The sequence below is a fragment of the Somniosus microcephalus genome, chromosome 6 (genome assembly GCF_052327205.1).
Source record: "Somniosus microcephalus isolate GS21.2 chromosome 6, FLI_Smic_1.0, whole genome shotgun sequence".
In the NCBI taxonomy this organism is placed as follows: domain Eukaryota; kingdom Metazoa; phylum Chordata; class Chondrichthyes; order Squaliformes; family Somniosidae; genus Somniosus; species Somniosus microcephalus.
The window spans coordinates 202,213,203-202,233,037 of NC_140992.1; the positions used below are offsets into that span (position 1 = coordinate 202,213,203).

Below are 19,835 nucleotides of genomic sequence, written 5' to 3' on the forward strand. Positions count from 1 at the left end.
GAAGTAAACAATCTTATTCCTTAGTTGAATAAATCTATAAATATGTGCTTATTAAGTTGAATTGTTTGGCAACCTAATGCATTAATCAATTAATGTAATATGTCACTGAGAAATTGGATTTGCAGTGGTATGTCATGGAATGATAAGATGTAGACTATTATGCCATAAAATGGTAAAGTCTGGACTGGTATCATCATGAATAGGGCATGGCAGAGGTACTAAATGAATACTTTGGCAGCATCCTCTTCTTTAGTGAAGACAGATGCAATGGGCTCGATTTTACCAGCCCTGAGGAGGCGGGTTTGGAGGTGTGTCAGCTGGTAAAATCGGAAAAAATGGCTTCAGACACCCTACCTGCTTCCCTCCCACCCCCAGGTGATTTTCCTGAGTGTCTGTTCAGCTGCTCCCAAACTGACCCGACTCCAACCAGTGGGACAGGTAGTTAAGGCAGCTAAGAGCCTGTTAACTGCCTTGATAATCCTATTTTGACAGAGGTTTCCCATTTTCCTGCCTCTGGCTCCTGTTTCCCGTCTTGCCAGAAACAGTCCTGCTGCAAGGAGACGAGTTGGTGGAGGATATGATCTGTAGTCATTATTGGTGCAGAACTTTGAAAGTGCTCCTGTAACATGGCTGTCATTCAAATACAACAACTTTGTTGTTGGAGGTTTGGGATAAGATTTTGCAAATCTACTGACCTTGGACTGGTCAAGCTGACACACATCTGCTGTTTGAACTGATTGGAATAATTTCAGGTCACTTTGAGTGTGCGCTTGCAAATTTCTTGCCTCAACTGAAATCTATAACAACAGGATGAGAACCATTTACATCCTCTCATCCTGGTCGTCAGATTCGGAGGAAGAGCAGCACGGCTTAGTGCTGCTGGATGAACAAATGGCTCAGCACACAGCCTCCTTGGAGGAAGATGAAGAGGAAGATGAAGAGGACAAGGAAGAGGATGAGGAGGCGGACGGGGAGTGACGCCTTGCGGGGTTGGATGTGGCCAATCCAGCAGCAGGTGACTACATTGATGGCCGTCAGGCAAGGGATGCACTCATCCATGCCAGATTCGCATAATCTTACGCTTCAACTACAGGTGGCTGGCACATGGAGATGAATATAAGTCCGACATTCTCAAAACTCCAGGCATCATCTGTCCAATAAACGGTGGTTTGCGCTCAGTGTCACCACCAACATTCTACATGGAAATCACCCTGAACCCTCACTCTTGAACTTCCATTTCCCAGAACACAGAGGCCACACTTTAGGTGATCTCAGCAGATCATTAAACCTTTTTACACACTGAACCCACGTGCATCTGCACACAGACCTCGAGCTCACCTCCTCAGCAATTTTCAGCCAAGCTGCCTTGGTTTGCTGAGGAGGCCTCCTCCTTCCATTTCCAGGGAAGAGGAGCTCCTGACATCCTCTAACTCCCTCAACAAGAGCATGGAGAGAGCCCTCATTGAACCTGGGTGCAGCCTTAGTTATTGGGGCTGCCGTTCTTGCAGCAGCCAGTACCTTTAAGAGAAAAAAGCATTAATATCACTAAGCCAATGATTGGAAAAAATCTGGCACAAATTTCATAGATTATAAATTGATATATACAAAAAATAATAAAAATCTTTCTGGAAAAATATGACCAGCAATTTCATTCATTAAATTTTGTTCAGAACAGACGCTGTCAACTCCCCTTTCTATATATTATTATAGCACCAAACCATCACATTGATATTTTTCCTAAAGGGGGCATGGCCCCTTTAAATTTTCTTTCAAAAACGCGTCATTAGATGCAATAAACTGACAGCCTCCAAGCAATTGCCTGGAGAGACCCGCACGTTGGCCGTAATGAGGCCAATCAACGCAAATTCGTAAGTTCTGGGAGGCAGCTACCAGGAGCGGGTCAGAAAGCCTCCAAGCAGCGGACCCGCACTCAAGCCATCTCCATTAATAAAATCGCGGCCAATGTGTCAGTAAAGGAGGAGGTAGCAGAGAAATTGGATAGGTTAAAAATAGATAGAAGAGGTACTTAAAAGGTTGGCAGTGTCAAAGTAGAAAAGACACCTGGTCCAGATGGGATGCATCCTAGGTTGTTGAGGGAAGTAAGGGTAGAAATTGCGGAGGCTCGGTCCACAATCTCCCAATCCTCCTTAGAAAAAGGATGTAGTGCAAGAGGAATGGAGAATGTTACACGTCTGTTCAAAAAAGGGGAGAGAGGGATAAACCCAGCAACTACAGGCCAGGCAGCCTAACATTTGTGATGGGGAAATGAGAGACACAAATCCAGGACAAAATTAATTGGCACTAAGAAAAATATGGGTTAATAAATGGAAGCCAGCACAGATATGTTAAAGGCAAATTGTGTTTGATTAACTTGATCGAGTTCTTCGATGAAGTAACGAAGAGGGTTAATCAGAGTAGTGCAGTTGATGTTATGTATATGGACTTTCAAAAGGCATTTGATAAAGTGCCACATAATAGACTTGTTCGCAAAATTGAAGCCCATGGAATTAAAGGGGCAGTGACTGCGTGGATAAGAAATTGACAAAGGGACAGAAAGCTCAGCAAGTCAGGAAGCATTTCCAGCAGTTTTTGTTTTTATTTCAGATTTCCAGCATCCGCAGTATTTTGCTTTTGTATTAGTGATGAACGGTTGTTTTTCAGACTGGAGGGAAGTATACAGTGGTGTCCCCCAGGGTTCTGTGTTGGGACCACTGCTCTTTTTGATATATATAAATGACCTGGACTTGGGTATACAGGGCATAAATTCAAAGTGTGCAGATGACACAAAACTTGAAAAAGTACTAAACAGTGAGGAGGATAGTAACAGACTTCAGGAGGACATAGACAGACTGGTGAAATGGGCAGACACATGGCAGATAAATGCAGAGAAGTGTGGAGTGATTCATTTTGGTAGGAAGAATGAGGAGGGGCAATATAAACGAAATGGTACAATTTTAAAGGGGGTGCAGGAACAGAGAGACCTGGGGGTGTACAGACACAAGTCTTTGCAGGTGGCAGGACAAGTTGAGAAGGTTGTTAAAAAGGCAGACAGGATCCTTGGCTTTATAAATAGAGGCATAGAGAACAAAAGCAAGGAAGTTATGCTAAACCTTTATAAATCACTGGTTAGGTCCCAGCTGGAGTATAGTGGCCAATTCTGGACACCACACTTTAAAAAGGATGTCACGGCTTTGGAGAGGGTGCAAAGGAGATTTACTAGAATGGTACCGGGGATGAAGGACTTCAGTTATGTGGAGAGACTGGAGAAACTGGGATTATTCTCCTTAGAGCAGAGAAGATTAAGGAGAAGTTTGACAGAGGTATGCAAAATCATGAAGGGTTTTGATAGAGTAAACAAGGAGAAGCTGTTTCCAGTGGCAGAAGGGTCGGTAACCAGTGGGCACAGATTTAAGATAATTAACAAAAGAACCAGTGGCGACATGAGGATTTTTTTTAAACACAGCGCGTTGTTATGATCTGGAATGCACTGCCTGAAAGGGCGGTGGAAGCAGAGTCAATCATAACTTTCAAAAGAGAATTAGATAAATACTGGAGGGGGAAATTTACAGGGATATGGGGAAAGAGCAGGGGTGTGGGACTAATTGGATAGCTCTTTCTGCGCTGTATCATTCAATGATTGTACTAGTCCATGAACCTAACCAGGACACTATCGTACTGATGTGCCAAGTAACGGCCTGAATCCAAGAGGTTAAAGCTTAAAACTAAAGGCTTTTATTAAGTAAGAACATGGCATCAAGTTAACACAGGACAACCATCATTCCTCACCGACCCAGCCCTTATGAGTAAGACCCAGCTCTTATAAGTAAGACTCACACCAATCCGGAGGATCCAGAGGGGCGGGGCTAGGGAGGAGCATTAGTGGTTACACCTGTAGTACATTCCAGACATTAACAAGTACAACAACAACAGACAATACAAAAGCCAGAACACAGAGTTATTTCATCACACGTACACATTAACTACCTTGTATGAAGAGGGAACTGAATCGATCAAGAAAATAACAAGATGAGGTTAATGCTACTGCATATACATTGTTAGCGAGGACATAAAATAAAGATGATGAAAGGAAAGGTGACGTGATTATTTTTTCCCCAGGATTCCCACCATAAAGATGTTCCTGGCACTGTAATAACTTCAGGCACATTCTCCTCGGCAAATATTGAGACCAAATGGCTTGTAAGGCGGAAAAGCTTGCAGGCAGGATTCCACATACATGACTAGAACTCCACAAGGTAACCCAGCGTTCACTTATTATTGGAATGTCAGAGTCAATTGTCAAGTGCTCGGGGGCTCAGCATTTGCTTTCATTACGTGCCTATCGGTGGGAGTATTTGCAAACGAGTGAGGTGTCCATGGTGTAGAACGAGGACCGTGCAGCTGGCGCGGCTATTTTAAGTTCCTTCCATTCTTCTCTTCAAATGTTGCCGCCCGGGACCACGTGATTTTCTGTAAACCAGCGGCGAGCAAGTTCTTGTAAACTAGGATAATCGCGATGAGTTAGTTTCAGTTTCGGAGTAAGAAGAGTTGATGCTCATGCGAGCGAATGGAGCTTATCATTTCTCTTTGTGGCAGCAATTCGGCGTGGAGCTGCCGGCTACTGGGTAGGTGTGGAGCAGGTTGCCTGTAGCCCCTTATTGGTTGCAGGGGCTATTTCACTGAACACTCTGGGGAAGGGGGATCACCCATGAAAGAAATCCGACTGGACGCAGGGATGAGCACAAATACTGCTCAGCCAGACTGTTGATAAAGACTTGAGAGATTGTCAGAGCTGCTATAAAAATATATTTAAGTTTGATTCAGCTTAATGAAAGTCGAGGGCTGCAGCCGTTAAGGGTGATAAATAAATGGACAGCCGTCTTCTTTTAAAGATGTTGTCAGTGTGAGCAGGACAGAACCGGCAGCTACAGGGAAACTGCCGGAGATTTCTTTGATGCTGGCTGGGGTGGGGGCGGAGCGGAGAGCAAATACAAAGCGATGCACAGCAATAGCAAGGGAATGATTTTTTAAAATAGGAGAAACGCGTGAAAAATGAAACGGTGGGAGGGGGAAAACGGCCACGGGGACGGAGAGACTGGCGAAATTAAAAAGAAACAGTGAGATAAAAGGACGTTGTAATCAGTAATAAAACACGCTTTACATCAAGGCATGCATGCGGTTGTGGTGGGCTTGCTGGCATATTTTGGAGATTAACTTCTGCGTGTTTGTGAGCTGGTTTGATGCGCGCTGTTAATGTAATTTGATTTATAATTTTGTACTTGATACCTTGTGTAGTGTATGTAATTGTTCTACCTTTAAGAGAACTATTGTATGTAACCGTCCACCTTTAAGAGAACTATTTTAGGTGTGGCACTACTTTATCCTGGCTGCTGTATACTGTAATACCGACGGTGACCACACCGGTATATAAGTGCTGTGGCAGAATTTATTGGGCAGATTCGCCCTGACCTTCGAATAGTAAAGTCCTGTTTAAGTTACTCTTGTAGTCTGTGTATTACTTCGCTATACAACCCACAGACTTTACAGTGGCGACGAGTTCGATCTTACCCTGCGGCAACAATACTTCTGAAGAAGTAAACGAGCATCGAGAAGAGGCACCCGCCCTCGTCGTTTTGCTGAGAGAAAACTCGAGTCTGCAAACCAAGAAAGGAGGAAGATTTCAAACACGAAGTCTTCCATCAGCAACAGGCATGGATTGTCCCTTCTGCCACGGTGGTGAGTGAGCCGATCAACACGAGAAGCAAGTCGGCCACGGTGACTGTGAGTAAAGGGAAAATAGAAACAAATAAACGGAGGATAAGGGCGGTGCACTCGACCACGGTCGAGGGGGAAAGGAGCCGGACAGAAGTTGGGCCCAGAGGCGCTGAGACTGGGGCAGCGTGGAGCAGAAGCCGCGGTACAAGCGGGCTGGGGAGCGTCGTGAGACGGCTAGACCGCGACGGCGAAAAAGGCCGGACAACTACCGCGACCACGAGGCGCTGCGACCGGGATCGTAAGGCGCGGGAAGCTATAAAAATAAATAAGCCACGGAGAACTCAGCCACAGTCGGGGAGGAAAGCACCGGACTGCGAGAAGCTGGGAGGCGCGATTGGGGTGAAAAAGGCCAGACAGTGACTGAGGCCACGAAGCGCTGCGACCGGGATCGTAAGGCGCGGGAAGAGATAAAATAAATAAATCGCGGAGAACTCGGCCACAGCCGGGGAGGGAAGCACCGGACTGCGAGAGGGCTGGGAGGCGCGATTGAGAGCCGCGCGAGCGGGAGAGACAGAGCCCGAGCGAGAGCGAGCGAGAGCGGGAGAGACAGAGCCCGAGGAAGACTGAGCGAGATCCAGCCAGCGGCTGAGACCGTTCGCCGTCAACGGGTTGTACCCAGAGCCGGTTGCCCGGCCGAGAGAAGGGAACGCGCTGAAGCCGAAGAGCAGGCTGCGAACCCCGAAAGCCAGCGGCCGTCGCCCGAGGGAAAAGCTTACCCCTCCCGCCAGGGGAAGAAAAGCGGGAACCGCCATCTTGAAGTGGGCGGGGAAAGACGATAAGCGCGGGAAACCGCGGGAAGCCGCCAGTAGGCGGAGAAAAAGACAGAAGCGGGAACCGCCATTGTGAAAGGGGCGGGGAAAGAAGATAAGCGCGGGGAAACCGCCATCTTGGAAAAAAAAATTTAAAAAAAAGAGTTAAAGAAATATTTCGTTGTTGTTTATCAGGGAGGTGAAGATGCCTAAGCGTGGTAACATCAACGATTTCGATTCCGAGGTAGAAGATTGGGCCACGTATGTAGAACGCATTGAGATATATTGTGAGGCCAATAAAATAGAGGATGATGATAAAGCTATAACCTTGCTAAACTCGATGGGGCGAAGACATACGGGCTATTGAAGCATCTTCTAGCACCAGTTAAACCGGCGGATCAAACCTTCGATAATATTGTTGCTGTTCTGAAGGATCACTTGAACCCTACACCGCTGATGTTGGCGGAACGATTCAAATTTTATGCGAGAACGCAACGGAAAGAGGAAAGCAACGCGGAATACTTGGTCGAACTGCGTAGGCTAGCGAAATACTGCCAGTTTGGAGGAAATCTGACAGAGGCATTGCGAGACAAGTTCGTGTGCGGGTTGTCGAAGGAAGGAACGCAAAAGCGACTGCTCGAAGAGAACGACCTTACACTGGATAGGGCTGTCCTTATTGCAGCATCACATGAAGCTGCAGCAAAAGGAACTGCGGAAATGCAGCTGAAGGCAGCGGTCCTCAGTGTGGATCAAATTACTTCGGGTGCAACGAAATGTTATCGTTGTGGGAAGACAACACACGACCAGAACCAATGCTGGTTTAAAAACCAGGACTGTAGGAAATGTGGCAAACTGGGTTACATAGCCAAAGTATGCCGGTCAGGGAAGAAGACCAACAACCAAAAAAAAAAGCCATCACAGGAAAAGTACAACAAAGTACACAAGGTGGTTGAGAAGAGTTCAGATGAACAGAATTCGGATTCAGACCCAAGCGGCCAGGAACTGGGTAGTCTGAGAATTCATAATATGAGTAAGGAAGCTGACCTACAAACTATCTGGGTCATGCTAAAAAATAGCCGGAGTCCAAGTGAGAATGGAATTGGACACTGGATCAGCCCTATCAGTCATAAATCGAAGGGATTACAACCGGCTATTCTCACATATACCCTTGAGAGATACCAAGTTCGTATTGCAGACATACACGGGGCATAAAGTATACCCCATGGGAAAGATAAGAGTCAAGGTGAGAGACAGGGGCAAAGAACACCCCGGAATGGACTTATACGTACTACCTGAGGGAGGACCACCACTTCTAGGACGGGAATGGATCAAGAAAATAGACATGGAATGGCACTACCTCAAAGCAATAACGAGTGAGGAATCGGGGCAGACAATCAGCTCAGACTCTGAAACGGATGACGATAAGACCAGCCCAAGCATGAAAGGCAAGTCTAAAATGAACTTGCTGACTAAGGTTGGTAGAACGAATGTGGGCATAAAGGCTTATGCTCCAGAGGGGAACAAAGTTTCAGAACAGAATTCCTCTGAACAACAACAACATAGCTTGACAGAGAATCCTGAGTCTGTTCAAGTTACAGACATATATATTACTGAGGAACATCGAGCTCGAACGCAAACTTATTTCAGATTACGACAGCAATTAGAACAATTGAATTGCCGTCTCGAGCAAGAGATGAAAGCAATGAAAAAGTTCTATGATACCGAATGGGAGAATCTGGAAAGACAACAGAAGCAGCTGGGGAAGAAAAGGGAGCAGGAGCACACAAACCGTCTGCACGAGGAGGCCAAACGAATCAAAGCTGATTCGGCTTCTGAAGGGGCGTGCTCCAATCCGGTGGAACAAGATGTGCCGCAACTGAAGGCGCTGGTTAGCAGGTTGCAGGCAGAAAAAGCTGAGTTGGTCGACATGACTTCCGAGCTCCTACTGAAGTTGGGTGCAGCATCACCGGACGATTCATTTGTGGAAATTCGAATGATGGGGGCTGCGGATGATGGTGAAGTAGAAGCAGCAAAGGAGCCCCAGGACAAGGTTCTAAACAGCCCTGCAGCTAATGGAAAAGGGATGAGGACAGAAGAGTTAACAGTCAGCCAACTCATCCAGGGCAAGGTTATAAACAGCCCTGTAGTTAATGGAAAAGGGATGATGGCAGAAGAGTTAACAGTCAGCCAACTCATTCATATGCTGAGGGATAAAACTCTAAAATGGGAAAAACTTAAATACGAGCCTCAATCTTTAAAGGGAAGGGAGCTCTCAAAAGTCATTGGAAGAGCTGAGGTGGCAACCCAGACTGAGAAGTCTGCAGCAGAACAGCCCTTGGATGCCAAAAGTACGCTGACGCACGGCAATGTAGAACAACAGAATACTGAAACAGCTACTTCAGTAGAGGGATTGAATAGTTCGATCAATCAATCTCCGAATGAAGTTGAAGTATTGAAATCACAAATGAGGTCATTAGTAAAAGACTTGCCGGAAGCCCAGAAAAAGCGGGATGAATCTGAACGCATGATGAAGTCTCTTCAGGACAGATGTCGGGATTTGGAACAAAAGTCGGCTAACGTCCAGCTGGGTAAGGAGGAAATAGAAGGCCCTCTCGCGGGCCTAGCTCAGGACGACACCGAATATTACCATGATCTGTTGAGTGACACTGAATATTACGAGGACCTGGTCTGCCCAGCTTGTGCCGAGAACTCCCAAAGTGCCGAAATCAGGATGAATCACTTAAAGTCTAAGGAACATAGGGAGATGGTGGCGTTACAGCTGGCAGCTGACAATGGAGCCCCGAGAGTCTCCAAGAAGCAAAAAAGGAAAAGACGAAGCAGAAGATGATAACCATCTGAACCATTATTACCCTACCCGATCACACACGTGGTCCCCCGAACGGAGCCAAATCAGTTGGAAAGTAGGAAAATTTCCCAAGGCAATCCAACTGTTTTTTGTTTGTTTTAAAAAAGTCAGCAATGCTGGTTCAGAAGTGATGGAAGTAAAGCTGTTAAGTCTAGGGAAGGACTATGGGATGAGTCCCTCTAGCAAGGTGACCCGACTACACCACGGAGGCGTGGTCCGGACCGAGTCAAGAAGATCAGAGACTGAATCTGTGAACTGTTTCCCGCAGAGACTGAATCTGTGAACTGTTTCCGCAGAGACTACCTCTGTGAACTGTTGTAACATGAAGTTGGATATGTTATGATGTTATGTTAATGGGGAATAAGTATGTTGTAAGCTAAAAAGGGAGGATTGTAGTGTATGTAACTGTTCTACCTTTAAGAGAACTATTGTATGTAACCGTCCACCTTTAAGAGAACTATTTTAGGTGTGGCACTACTTTATCCTGGCTGCTGTATACTGTAATACCGACGGTGACCACACCGGTATATAAGTGCTGTGGCAGAATTTATTGGGCAGATTCGCCCTGACCTTCGAATAGTAAAGTCCTGTTTAAGTTACTCTTGTAGTCTGTGTATTACTTCGCTATACAACCCACAGACTTTACACCTTGCATCCAGGGCTGGTGCTGGGATAGTGCGTCTTGCGATAGGAGCTCCTAGGAGGACCCAATCGTAAATGCAAATAGAGATTACAGGGTTTGGATTGAAAGTGAGGGGAAAAAATCACATGTGCGAGTCACATAAAGAAATAACTTGCATTTCTATAGCGCCTTTCACGACCTCCGGACATCCCAAAGCGTTTTACAGTCAATTAAGTACAATATGCAAATGCTCTGGACCATGTGCGATGGACAGTGCCCTATAATAATATCAACAGAAGTGGACTCTCCTTCCACGTGCTTTCCTTTGTATATTCTGTCACTAACCATTCAAATGTTCTTTTTTAATACTATAATTCTCTCTCTTCCTCTACGCTGGTGTGTAGTTCCACAGGCACTGACCACTATCTTGCCGATTGGCTATTGCTACATTCAGCAGTCAATTTCTGCCCTCAGTCAATGTCCACACATCCACAATTTCCAACAGCAAAGCGACCAGGATTGGGAGTCCCAACTCTCTCCCTACTTTCAGAAGCACCAAGGCCACTTGCAGTGCCCGTCTGATTTGTATATTTTTAACTTTTCTTTAAATCGATTTCCGCCAGCACCCATTGAACTTGCAATGTAACTCCAAGGACCAGCACAAAATTCAGGTAGACATTCCAGTGCTGTACTGAGGGAGTGCTGCACTGTTGGAGGTGCTGTCTTTTCGATGAAATGTTCAAAAAAGATCCCATGGCACTATTTCAAAGAAGAACAGTGGAGTTCTCCCTGGTATTCCGGCCAATATTTATCCCTGAACCAACATTAAAAAAACCAGATTATTTGGCCATTATCATATTCCTGTTTGTGGGAGCTTGCTGTGCAAAAATTGGTTGCATGTTTCCTACACTACAACAGTAACTACACTTCAAAAGTACTTCATTGGGTAAAAAGAGCTTTGGGACATCTTGAGGCTGTGAAAGGCGCTATATAAATGCAAGTCTTCTTTCAAACATATTTAAAGAGTAAGAAGAGAACAATTTAGTGATATCCCATGAAGAGGTGTCTGTATCCATAGATGATGTTTGAGTCTGGATGTTGCAGTGTGAAGATGCTTTAAACAGATGTTTTTAACTGCCGTTGTCATGATTGCCAAACACTTATTACGAATGTCAATGGTCTTGCTACACATTTGCTGAGAAAATAGTTCTGGCAGATGCCATTACAATAAAACTTATTTTTCTGGTATAAAGGAATTTAGTTCTGTTTTCTAATAGGTGTAACAACTGACTTAAGTGTTTCTGTAACCTATAATTGCAAGTCATTTCTTTATATGTTCAATGCTGCAGTTATATTTTAATCATTTTTGCTTTTTGGGGGTTCCCAAAATAACTACCCTATATATTTTTATTAGGGAACAATGGAAAATTATATGTTCTGAAACATTCATTAAAAGTTTCATTTTAGATGGTCACAAAAAATAGACATTGATAAAAATGGATCTACTGTGGCGGTACCACTGGTTGTCCCTTACATTGAGATACATAATTCCCTTTAACTTACCTTACTGTATGTTTAACTTACCTTTTGGGGCCGTTGCCCTTTTAACTTACCTGTTGGGGCCATTGCCCCTTTAAGACGCGCCCTAGCATGCTGACGTCACGTCACGTACAACGTGACGTGCATGCGGCGGCTGCCGGCCCGACTCGGCCTTCCAGGACGGCCGCTGGCACAGCCCGGCCTAGCGTCTTCGGCCGCAACGACCAGCCGACGGGAGCGACGCGATCTTTCGCTCCCGCGGCAAGCACCGGCACAGCCCGGCCTCGCGACCTCGGTCTCAATGGCCAGCCTCCATACCGGGAAGAGGCACCGACGCAACGGCGCAGGTCGCGTGACCGCCTAAGCGCACGCGAGCGCGATGACGTTATCACGCTCTCCACAGGACTGCGAACTCAGTCCTCGTGGAGTCCCCACTGGGACAAGACCTATACCACGGTGCTCCTACAGTCAGCCATCTTACCTGCTATATTACCTGCTGTAATTAGCCTGTTCCTGTAAATAAACAACTTATTTATAGTTCGTCGAAGTCAAACTCTCTTATTTAGTGGCGATCTACACGAACTGCTACACCACCACTGATAATATCATTCCCTAGAACACCTATAGCAAATACATTTCCCTAGAACACCATCTATAGAAAATATATTTCCCTAGAGTACCTCCTATATAAAATATATTTCCCTAGAGTACCTCCTATATCTATATATATCTATATATATATAATATATAAAAGGATACTTCTGTCTGTCATTCCGTCTGTCTGTCTTGAATTAACTCGAAAGTTATAGAGTGTACCTACACGTGCGTTACGTCGAAAGAAAGCTGATGATTCCAGAACCGTCCTAAGCGTATTTACGTTTCGGCTGGACAAAAATTGTGCCCGCGGTATCCAAAAAACGTTCAACATTCCGCTCATTATCCACTCATTAGCATCGAGTGACGTCGAGGTCGACCAATCGTACGGCAGGTTCCTGGCGTGTGCGGCCGTGCCCTCCTACGGTCGAGTGACGGGACGATTGACCAATCCTACGTTTCGGTGACCTGACGGTCCACCAATCGGTGCCTGTGTGGGCGGGCCTTATCGTCCTGAACCGAAGTGAGTCACCGCCATCTTGATTCCAAACTTTTCATTTCTTTTTCCCGCTTTCTGCGTCTTTAAAAAAAAAGTTCCTTTTAAAACAGAAATTCTTTTTAAAAAAAGTTAATTACTTTCAGAAATTCTTTTTAAAAAAAGTTAATTACTTTCTAAATCTTTTATCTAATCTCATTAATTTTCCTACCTTTCCCCGTTTTTGCAGGTAGGCCTCTAAGCCTGGGCGTCTGTTGCCAGCCATGCTGGACCCTAGGCAATTGTTTTGTGGCAAGCTCCTCCCACCCCTCACCCCCCCCCTTCGGTCTCCCCCATCACGTGATGGTTGACCAATCCTATGGCGTGTGTGGGCGGGGCCTGATGCTTAATAAGACAGAATAAAAGTTACTTTAGTCTTCGCGAGCACTGGAGTGACTGCAGCAACTATTGCAACGTAAGTGAAGAGATAGAGAATAAATAATTCAGTTTTTATATTTTCTAACTTTATATCTTCTTTCCTTAAAAAACTTTCGGTTTTCAAAAGGCGAAAGTTTTTTAAGGAAAGAAGATATAAAGTTAGAAGATTTCCGATTTTGTACCTTGCAGCTACTTTTTAAAAAATTTTGCAGTTTTTAATTAAGAAAAAAAAAATTTCCGTGCTTCCAACCGACATGAGAAAATGGCCGCCGGCTTCTTCACACACCTTCAAGGCTGGCCGCACCCGCCCTGAAGGCTGGCAGACAGCTCTTTTTTCTTTCTGCCCCCGCCCCCTATCCCCTCTTCCCCCCCCCCCCCCCCCCTCTCAAGGGTTAACCCGGCAACTGGCTCTGGAGATCGGGAGGGGAGGAGCGTTACCTCGGCAACTGGGCCCGGCCATCTTTCATCCTGGCAGCAGTTCAATGCAGCGACACCACAGCGCCATATTTGATCCTGGCGGCACGGCAATTTCCTCGTGACGCCATCTTTGATCATGGCGGAACTTCAATGTGGGCCCGAACAGCGCCATCTTTAGTCTGGGCTGCCCGGTTTCTTCCTCCTTCCTGCTCTCCTTCCCCCCCCCTCCCTCTCTCTCTCCCCCCCCTCCCTCTCTCCCCCCCACCCTCTCTCTTCCCCCCCCTCTCTCCCCTCCCTCTCCCTCCCCCCTCTCTCCCTGCCCCCCTCTTCCCTGCCCCCCTCTCCCTCCCTCCCCTCCCCCCCTCCCTCCCTCCCTCCCCCCCCTTCCCCCCAGTCGCTCTCTCTCTCCCCCCCCCCCAGTTGCTCTCTCTCTCTCCCCCGCCCAGTCGCTCTCTCGCACTTTCTTCCAACAACAACATGCCCTCGAAAAAGCCTCGGCACCGCCGGGCACTCCAGCTAGTAAAATATATTTCCCTAGAACACCTATAGAAAATATATTTCCCTTGACCACATTCCATAGAAAATACATTTTCCTGGAACACCTATAGAAAATGTATTTCCCTTGACAACATCCTATTGGAAATATCTTTCCCTGGAACACCTTCTATAGAAAATATATTTTGTAAGAACGCCTATAGGAACATCTTTCCCTAGCACACCTCCTATAGCAAATATATTTCCCTAAAACATTTCCTATGTCTAATATATTTCCCCGGAACACCTTCTGTAGAAAATATCTTTCCTTGGAACACCTCCTATAGAAAATATATTCCACTAGACCACCTCCTATAAAAATATATTTCCCTGTAAAATCTCCTATAGAGAATATTTCTCCTGGAACACCTTCCATAGAAAATATATTTTATAAGAACACCTATAGAAATATATTTCCCTAGAACGCTTCCTATAACAAATATATTTCCCTGTAACACCCCCTATAGAATCCCCCCCCCCCCCGGAACACCTATATAAAATATATTTCCCTAGAACACCTGTAGAAAATGTATTTCCCTGCAAAACCTCCTGCATAAAATATGTTTCCCGAGAACACCTTTAGAAAATATATTTCCCGAGAACACCTTTAGAATATATATTTCCCGAGAACACCTTTAGAAAATATATTTCCCGAGAACACCTTTAGAATATATATTTCCCGAGAACACCTTTAGAAAAGGTATTTCCCTAGACCACATCCCATAGAAATATATTTCCCTGGAACAACACCTATAGAAAAAATATTTCCAATGAACACCTATAGCAAATATATTTCCCTGGAACACCTATAGAAAATATATTTCCCTCGGTAACATCATATATAAAATATATTTCCCAATACTACCTTCCATAGAAAATATATTTTGTAAGAACACCCATAGAAATTAGTATTCTATTAGTATTTTATTAGTATTTTATCATTGTTATGCCATATTTATTCAAATGTTGGGAGGACTCGTAAAAATCAACATTTCATTGTGCAGTACACACGTCTACTGCATATATAACAAATAAAATTGAATTGAATTGAATTGAAATATATTTCCCTGGAACATCTCCTATGGCAAATATCTTTCCCTGGTACACCTATAGAAAATATCTTTCCCTGGAACACCTAAAACAAAAATATGTTTTTTTGACGTTTCTCTTAATCTGTTCATATTCTTCCTTATCTTGCTCTCCCTTGTTGTCCATGTACTTAGTGTATACCTCTTTCCTTACCCTCAATTTTATGCTTATGTCTTTATTCATCCGTAGTGTCTCATTGGTGTTTAGTTTGTTCTTTCTAGCGGAAGATATTTTTTCCTGGACTCTATTGAACACCTTTTCTAAATGTTTCCATTTGCTGTCCTACATTATTGTTTACCAATATTGTTGTCCATTTTATTTTCCCAAATTCTATTCCCAGCCCCTCAAAATCAGCTTTTCTCCAATCTATTACCCTGGTCTTTGTCATGCTTATGTCCTTCTCAATTATTATCTTAAACCGTATTATATTATGGTCACTATTGCCTAGATGTTTCCCTACTTTGACTTCTCTTTGCCTGCTCTGGTTCATTCCCCATTACTAGATACAGTATAGAATCCTCCCTTATCAGGCTTCTTACATAATGGGTTAGAAAGGAGTCCTGTACATGCTGTAGGAACTCTATTCCCTTATCTCCTACTAGCTGGGGGGGCCCGGCGTTGCCAGGGCAGTTTAGAGGGCCGCGCGGTTGACGGCTGGCCGCTGCCGCTCTCCCGCTCTGTGTCTCGGGCCGCGCGGTTGACGGCCGCCCGCTGCCACTCCCCCACTCTGTGTCTCGGGCCGAGCGGTTGTGAGGCCCGGCCCGAGTGACCCCAACTCACCTCCCGCTCCGGTGGGCCGACGCAGCTGCCCCGCTCGCTGTTGAGGAAAAGCGGGAAAAAATGGCGGCGAGGTTTCGGGAGGCTGCAGGATTAGGTCCCGCCCGTGACGCACCGATTGGTCAACCATCAGGTCACTGAACTGTGGGATTGGTCAACCATCACGTCACTCAACGCTAATGAGTGGTAGGATTGGTCAACCGCTAATGAGTGGATTTTTGAACGTTTTTTGTATACTGTCCGAACAATTTTTGTCTGACCAAAAAGTAAATATGCCTATGACACTCCCCTGATCATCAGCTTTCTTTTGATATAACATATGTGTAGGTACGCTCCATAACTTTTGAGTGTACAGCGGACAGACAGACATACAGACAGACAGACATACAGACAGATGGACAGACATACTGCTTTTATTATATATATAGATAGATAGATACAGACAGACGGACAGACAAACCAACTGCTTTATATATATATAATAAATAAACTACCTCTCTGGCCAATTAATTTTGTGGTAGTTGAAATCCCCCATGATTATTCTATTTTTTTTAAACTAATTTCTCTAATTTATTTGCATATTTCTTCCTCCATTTCCCTTCCCCTATTAGGTGGTCTGTAGACTACACCTATTAGTGTGATTGATCCTTTATTATCTTTTATACCTATCCACATGGATTCTATTTCTGTCTTCCTGATGGCTGCGTCACTTTTTCTACTGCCATTATGGTATCTCTCAGAACGCCTCCTAAAGAAATATGTTTGCCTAGAGCATTGCCTATAGAAAATATCTTTCCCTGGAACATCAATTATAACAAATATAATTCCCTGGAACAACACCTGTCGAAAATATCTTTCCCTGAAAAACCTTCTATAGAAAAGATTATCCCTGGAACAACACCTGCATAAAATAACTTTCCCAGGAACCCCCCCTAATAAAAATATATTTCGCTAGACCACCTCCTATAGAAAATATATTTTCCTAGAACATCTCCTATTGCAAATATTTCTCCATGGAACACCTGCTGCAGAAATTCTGGCTGTGATTTCCCCTACCTCGGCGGGCAGGTTTGGTGCGGCCGGGGTCGGTGGCGGGTTGCGACCCTACTGCTGGCTCCAGCCCACTGTCCAAAGTGATTTTACGTTGATTGGGCTTGTTTAGCATGCCCAGCGCGTTTCTCGGCCAATTGAAGGAAGCGAGTCTGATGATGTCACTTGATGACACGCCTCAGCCAGTTTCCTTAAAGGGACCATGCGCAAATTAATTTTGACAGTGTTACTCTCAGTGCTTTACAGCATTGAGGTGCTGCGAACACTGACAATCACTGCACAGAGGTGCACGGTTGCACCCAGGCTCCCCCATGACTCCCTCCATACGCTTATGGAGGGAGTCATAGCAAGCAGGGAAGTCCTCTTCCCTTCCAATGGGTGGAAGCAAAATAAAGAGAGGGAAAGAAAGATGGATTAAGAGAGAGAGATAAAAGAGACAGGAAAAAAAAGTAAAAAATAAATTTTTAAAATAAAAATCTCCAACAATAATTAAAATCTGAAGAAATGAGATTCCACACTTGTAAAAGTAAATTTTCAGTGTCAGAAGCTTGCTGGGAGTAATTAGATTTATCACGCTGTTAAAAATTCACTTACACTTGAATGGACAAGCTCTAACTTTTTCTGGCGTGTTTAGTGGGTAAGTACTGGAAATTCACGCCCATGTGTTTTAAGCCAAATCTATTGGTGAGGTACCAGTGTAGCAAAGCCTGTGGAGGAGCGGGGCAACTCGGACAGCAACTTCCTGATTTCCATGTTTAACTGCGCATGTGTGGACGTTGGAAGTTGCTGTCTGATTTACTCCATAATAATGGTGAACGCTGATAGCCTCATTGTTATTCCTACCGCAAAATCCAGGCCAATATTAATATCTTCTCCAGGAACACATCCTATTAGAATATATATTTCTCTAGAACACCTCCTGTAACAAGTACTTTTCCCTGGATCACTTCCTATAGAAAATATCTTTCCCTGGAACATCTACAAAAGGCAGTCGATAAGGTACCACATAATAGACTCATGACTCTCAGAGCATGTGGGGATCAGGGGAGAGGTAGCAGAATGGGTAGTAAGCTGGCTGCAAGACAGAAAACAGAGAGTAGGGGTTAAGGGCAGCTCCTCAGACTTGCAAATGGTGGGAAGTGGTGTTCACAGAGATTGACGCTGGTACCACTGCTGTTCACAATTTACATTAATAATTTGGACTCGGGAATCGAAATTGGCGAACAACATCAAATTGGGCAGTGTAGCTAACACAAGGAAGAATGTAACTAAATACATGAAAACATTAATAAACGTGCAGAAAGGGCATGTAATTGGCAAATTAATTTCAATATAGATAAGTGTGAGGTGGTGCATTTTGGTAGGGAGAATAGGAGGCCACATACTGCTTGGATTGTAAGAGTCAGAATGGGGTAGACGAGCATAGTAATTTGGGGATACAGATACACAAATCACTAAAAGTAGTGACGCAGTTTAATAAGGTCATAAAAGAAACAAACCAAAGCACTGAGGTTCATTTCTAGAGAGATTGAATTAAAAAGCAGAGAAGTTATGTTAAACTTGTATAGAACAGACTTGGAGTACTGTGCACAGTTCCGGTCTCCATCTATCTAGCTATATCTATATATATAAAAGAGCTCTTCTGTCTGTCTGTCCTGATGTCTGTCCCGATGTCTGTCTGTCCGTCGTTCTCTATACGTTGAAAGTACAGAGCGTACCGACTCACGCGTCACCTCAAAGAAAGCTTGCGATTCCGGACCGGTCATAGGCGTATTTACGTTTCGGCCGGACAAAAATCCACCCGCGGTATCCCAAAAACGTTCAGCGTTTCCGCTCATTAGCATCTCATTAGCGACCGTGTGACGTCGAGGTCCACCAATCGGACGGCGGGTTCCTTCCTACAGTTGAGTGTCGAGTGACTCGACGATTGACCAATCCTACGCTTCGGTGACCTGACCGGTCGACCAATCGGTGCGTGTGTGGGCGGGCCTTATCCTTCTGAACCGAGGTGAGTGGCCGCCATCTTGATTTTCACAGTTTTTTCCCCCACACTTTCTGTGTGTTAGGGAACTAAGGTAAATATTTTAATGATGTTAGGGAATTAAATAACAATTTAATAGGGGGGGGGAGAGCCTCGGGAATCGCAGGGGGGGGGAGAGCCTCGGGAAATCGCGCGGGGGGGAGAGTCTCGGGAAATCGTGGGGGGGGAGAGCCTCGGGAAATCGTGGGGGGGAGAGCCTCGGGAAATCGCGGGGGGGAGAGCCTCGGAAATCGCGGGGGGGGGGAGAGCCTCGGGAAATCGCGGGGGGGGGGAGAGCCTCGTGAAATCGCGGGGGGGCGAGCCTCGGGAAATTGCGGGGGGCTCGCGCCGCCCGCACTGACCGCGCATGCGCCGCCCGCCCGCCCACAGCGGCGTCCATCAGCCGCGCGATACGCGGGGGACCTCAGCTCCGGACCTCAGGCGCTAGGCAGGGGAGGGGCCGGAGAGAGGGACAGAGGGGAGTGGGGGGAGGGAGGAGGAGGGAGAGGAGGGGAGGGAGAGGAGGGGAGGGGGAGGGGGAGAGGGGAGGGAGAGGAGGGGAGGGGGAGGGGGAGGGAGAGGAGGGGAGGGGGAGGGAGGGGAGGAGGGGAGGAGAGGAGGGGAAGGAGGGAGGGGAGGGAGAGGAGGGGAGGGAGAGGAGGGGAGGGGAGGGAGGGATAGGACAGGGAGATGACATGACAGGGAGAGGGGGGACACACAGGGGCAGGGAGACCAAGCGCCCCAAAATTGCCCTCGCAACGCGGGGCTCCCCAGCTAGTATATAATAAAGCGGCTCTTCTGTCTGTCTGTCCGTTCTCTATACGTTTGAAAGTTATAGAGCGTACCGACGCGCGCGTCGCCTCAAAAAGAAAGCTTGCGATTACGGACCAGTC

The 19,835-nt window shown here is 45.8% G+C and overlaps 1 protein-coding gene across 3 annotated transcripts in view; it reads left to right on the forward strand.

The window, feature by feature from the left end:
* Nucleotides 1–4,484: 4,484 nt before the first annotated feature.
* nlrc5 (NLR family, CARD domain containing 5) overlaps nucleotides 4,485–19,835 on the forward strand; it is a 350,789-nt gene continuing 335,438 nt past the window's right edge. For all 3 annotated transcript variants that reach the window (XM_085991231.1, XM_085991232.1, XM_085991233.1), the window contains exon 1: nucleotides 4,485–4,622. In XM_085991231.1, coding sequence (XP_085847357.1) covers nucleotides 4,549–4,622 — 74 coding nt within the window. In that variant the 5' untranslated portion in view covers nucleotides 4,485–4,548. The remainder of the gene's footprint in view (nucleotides 4,623–19,835) is intronic.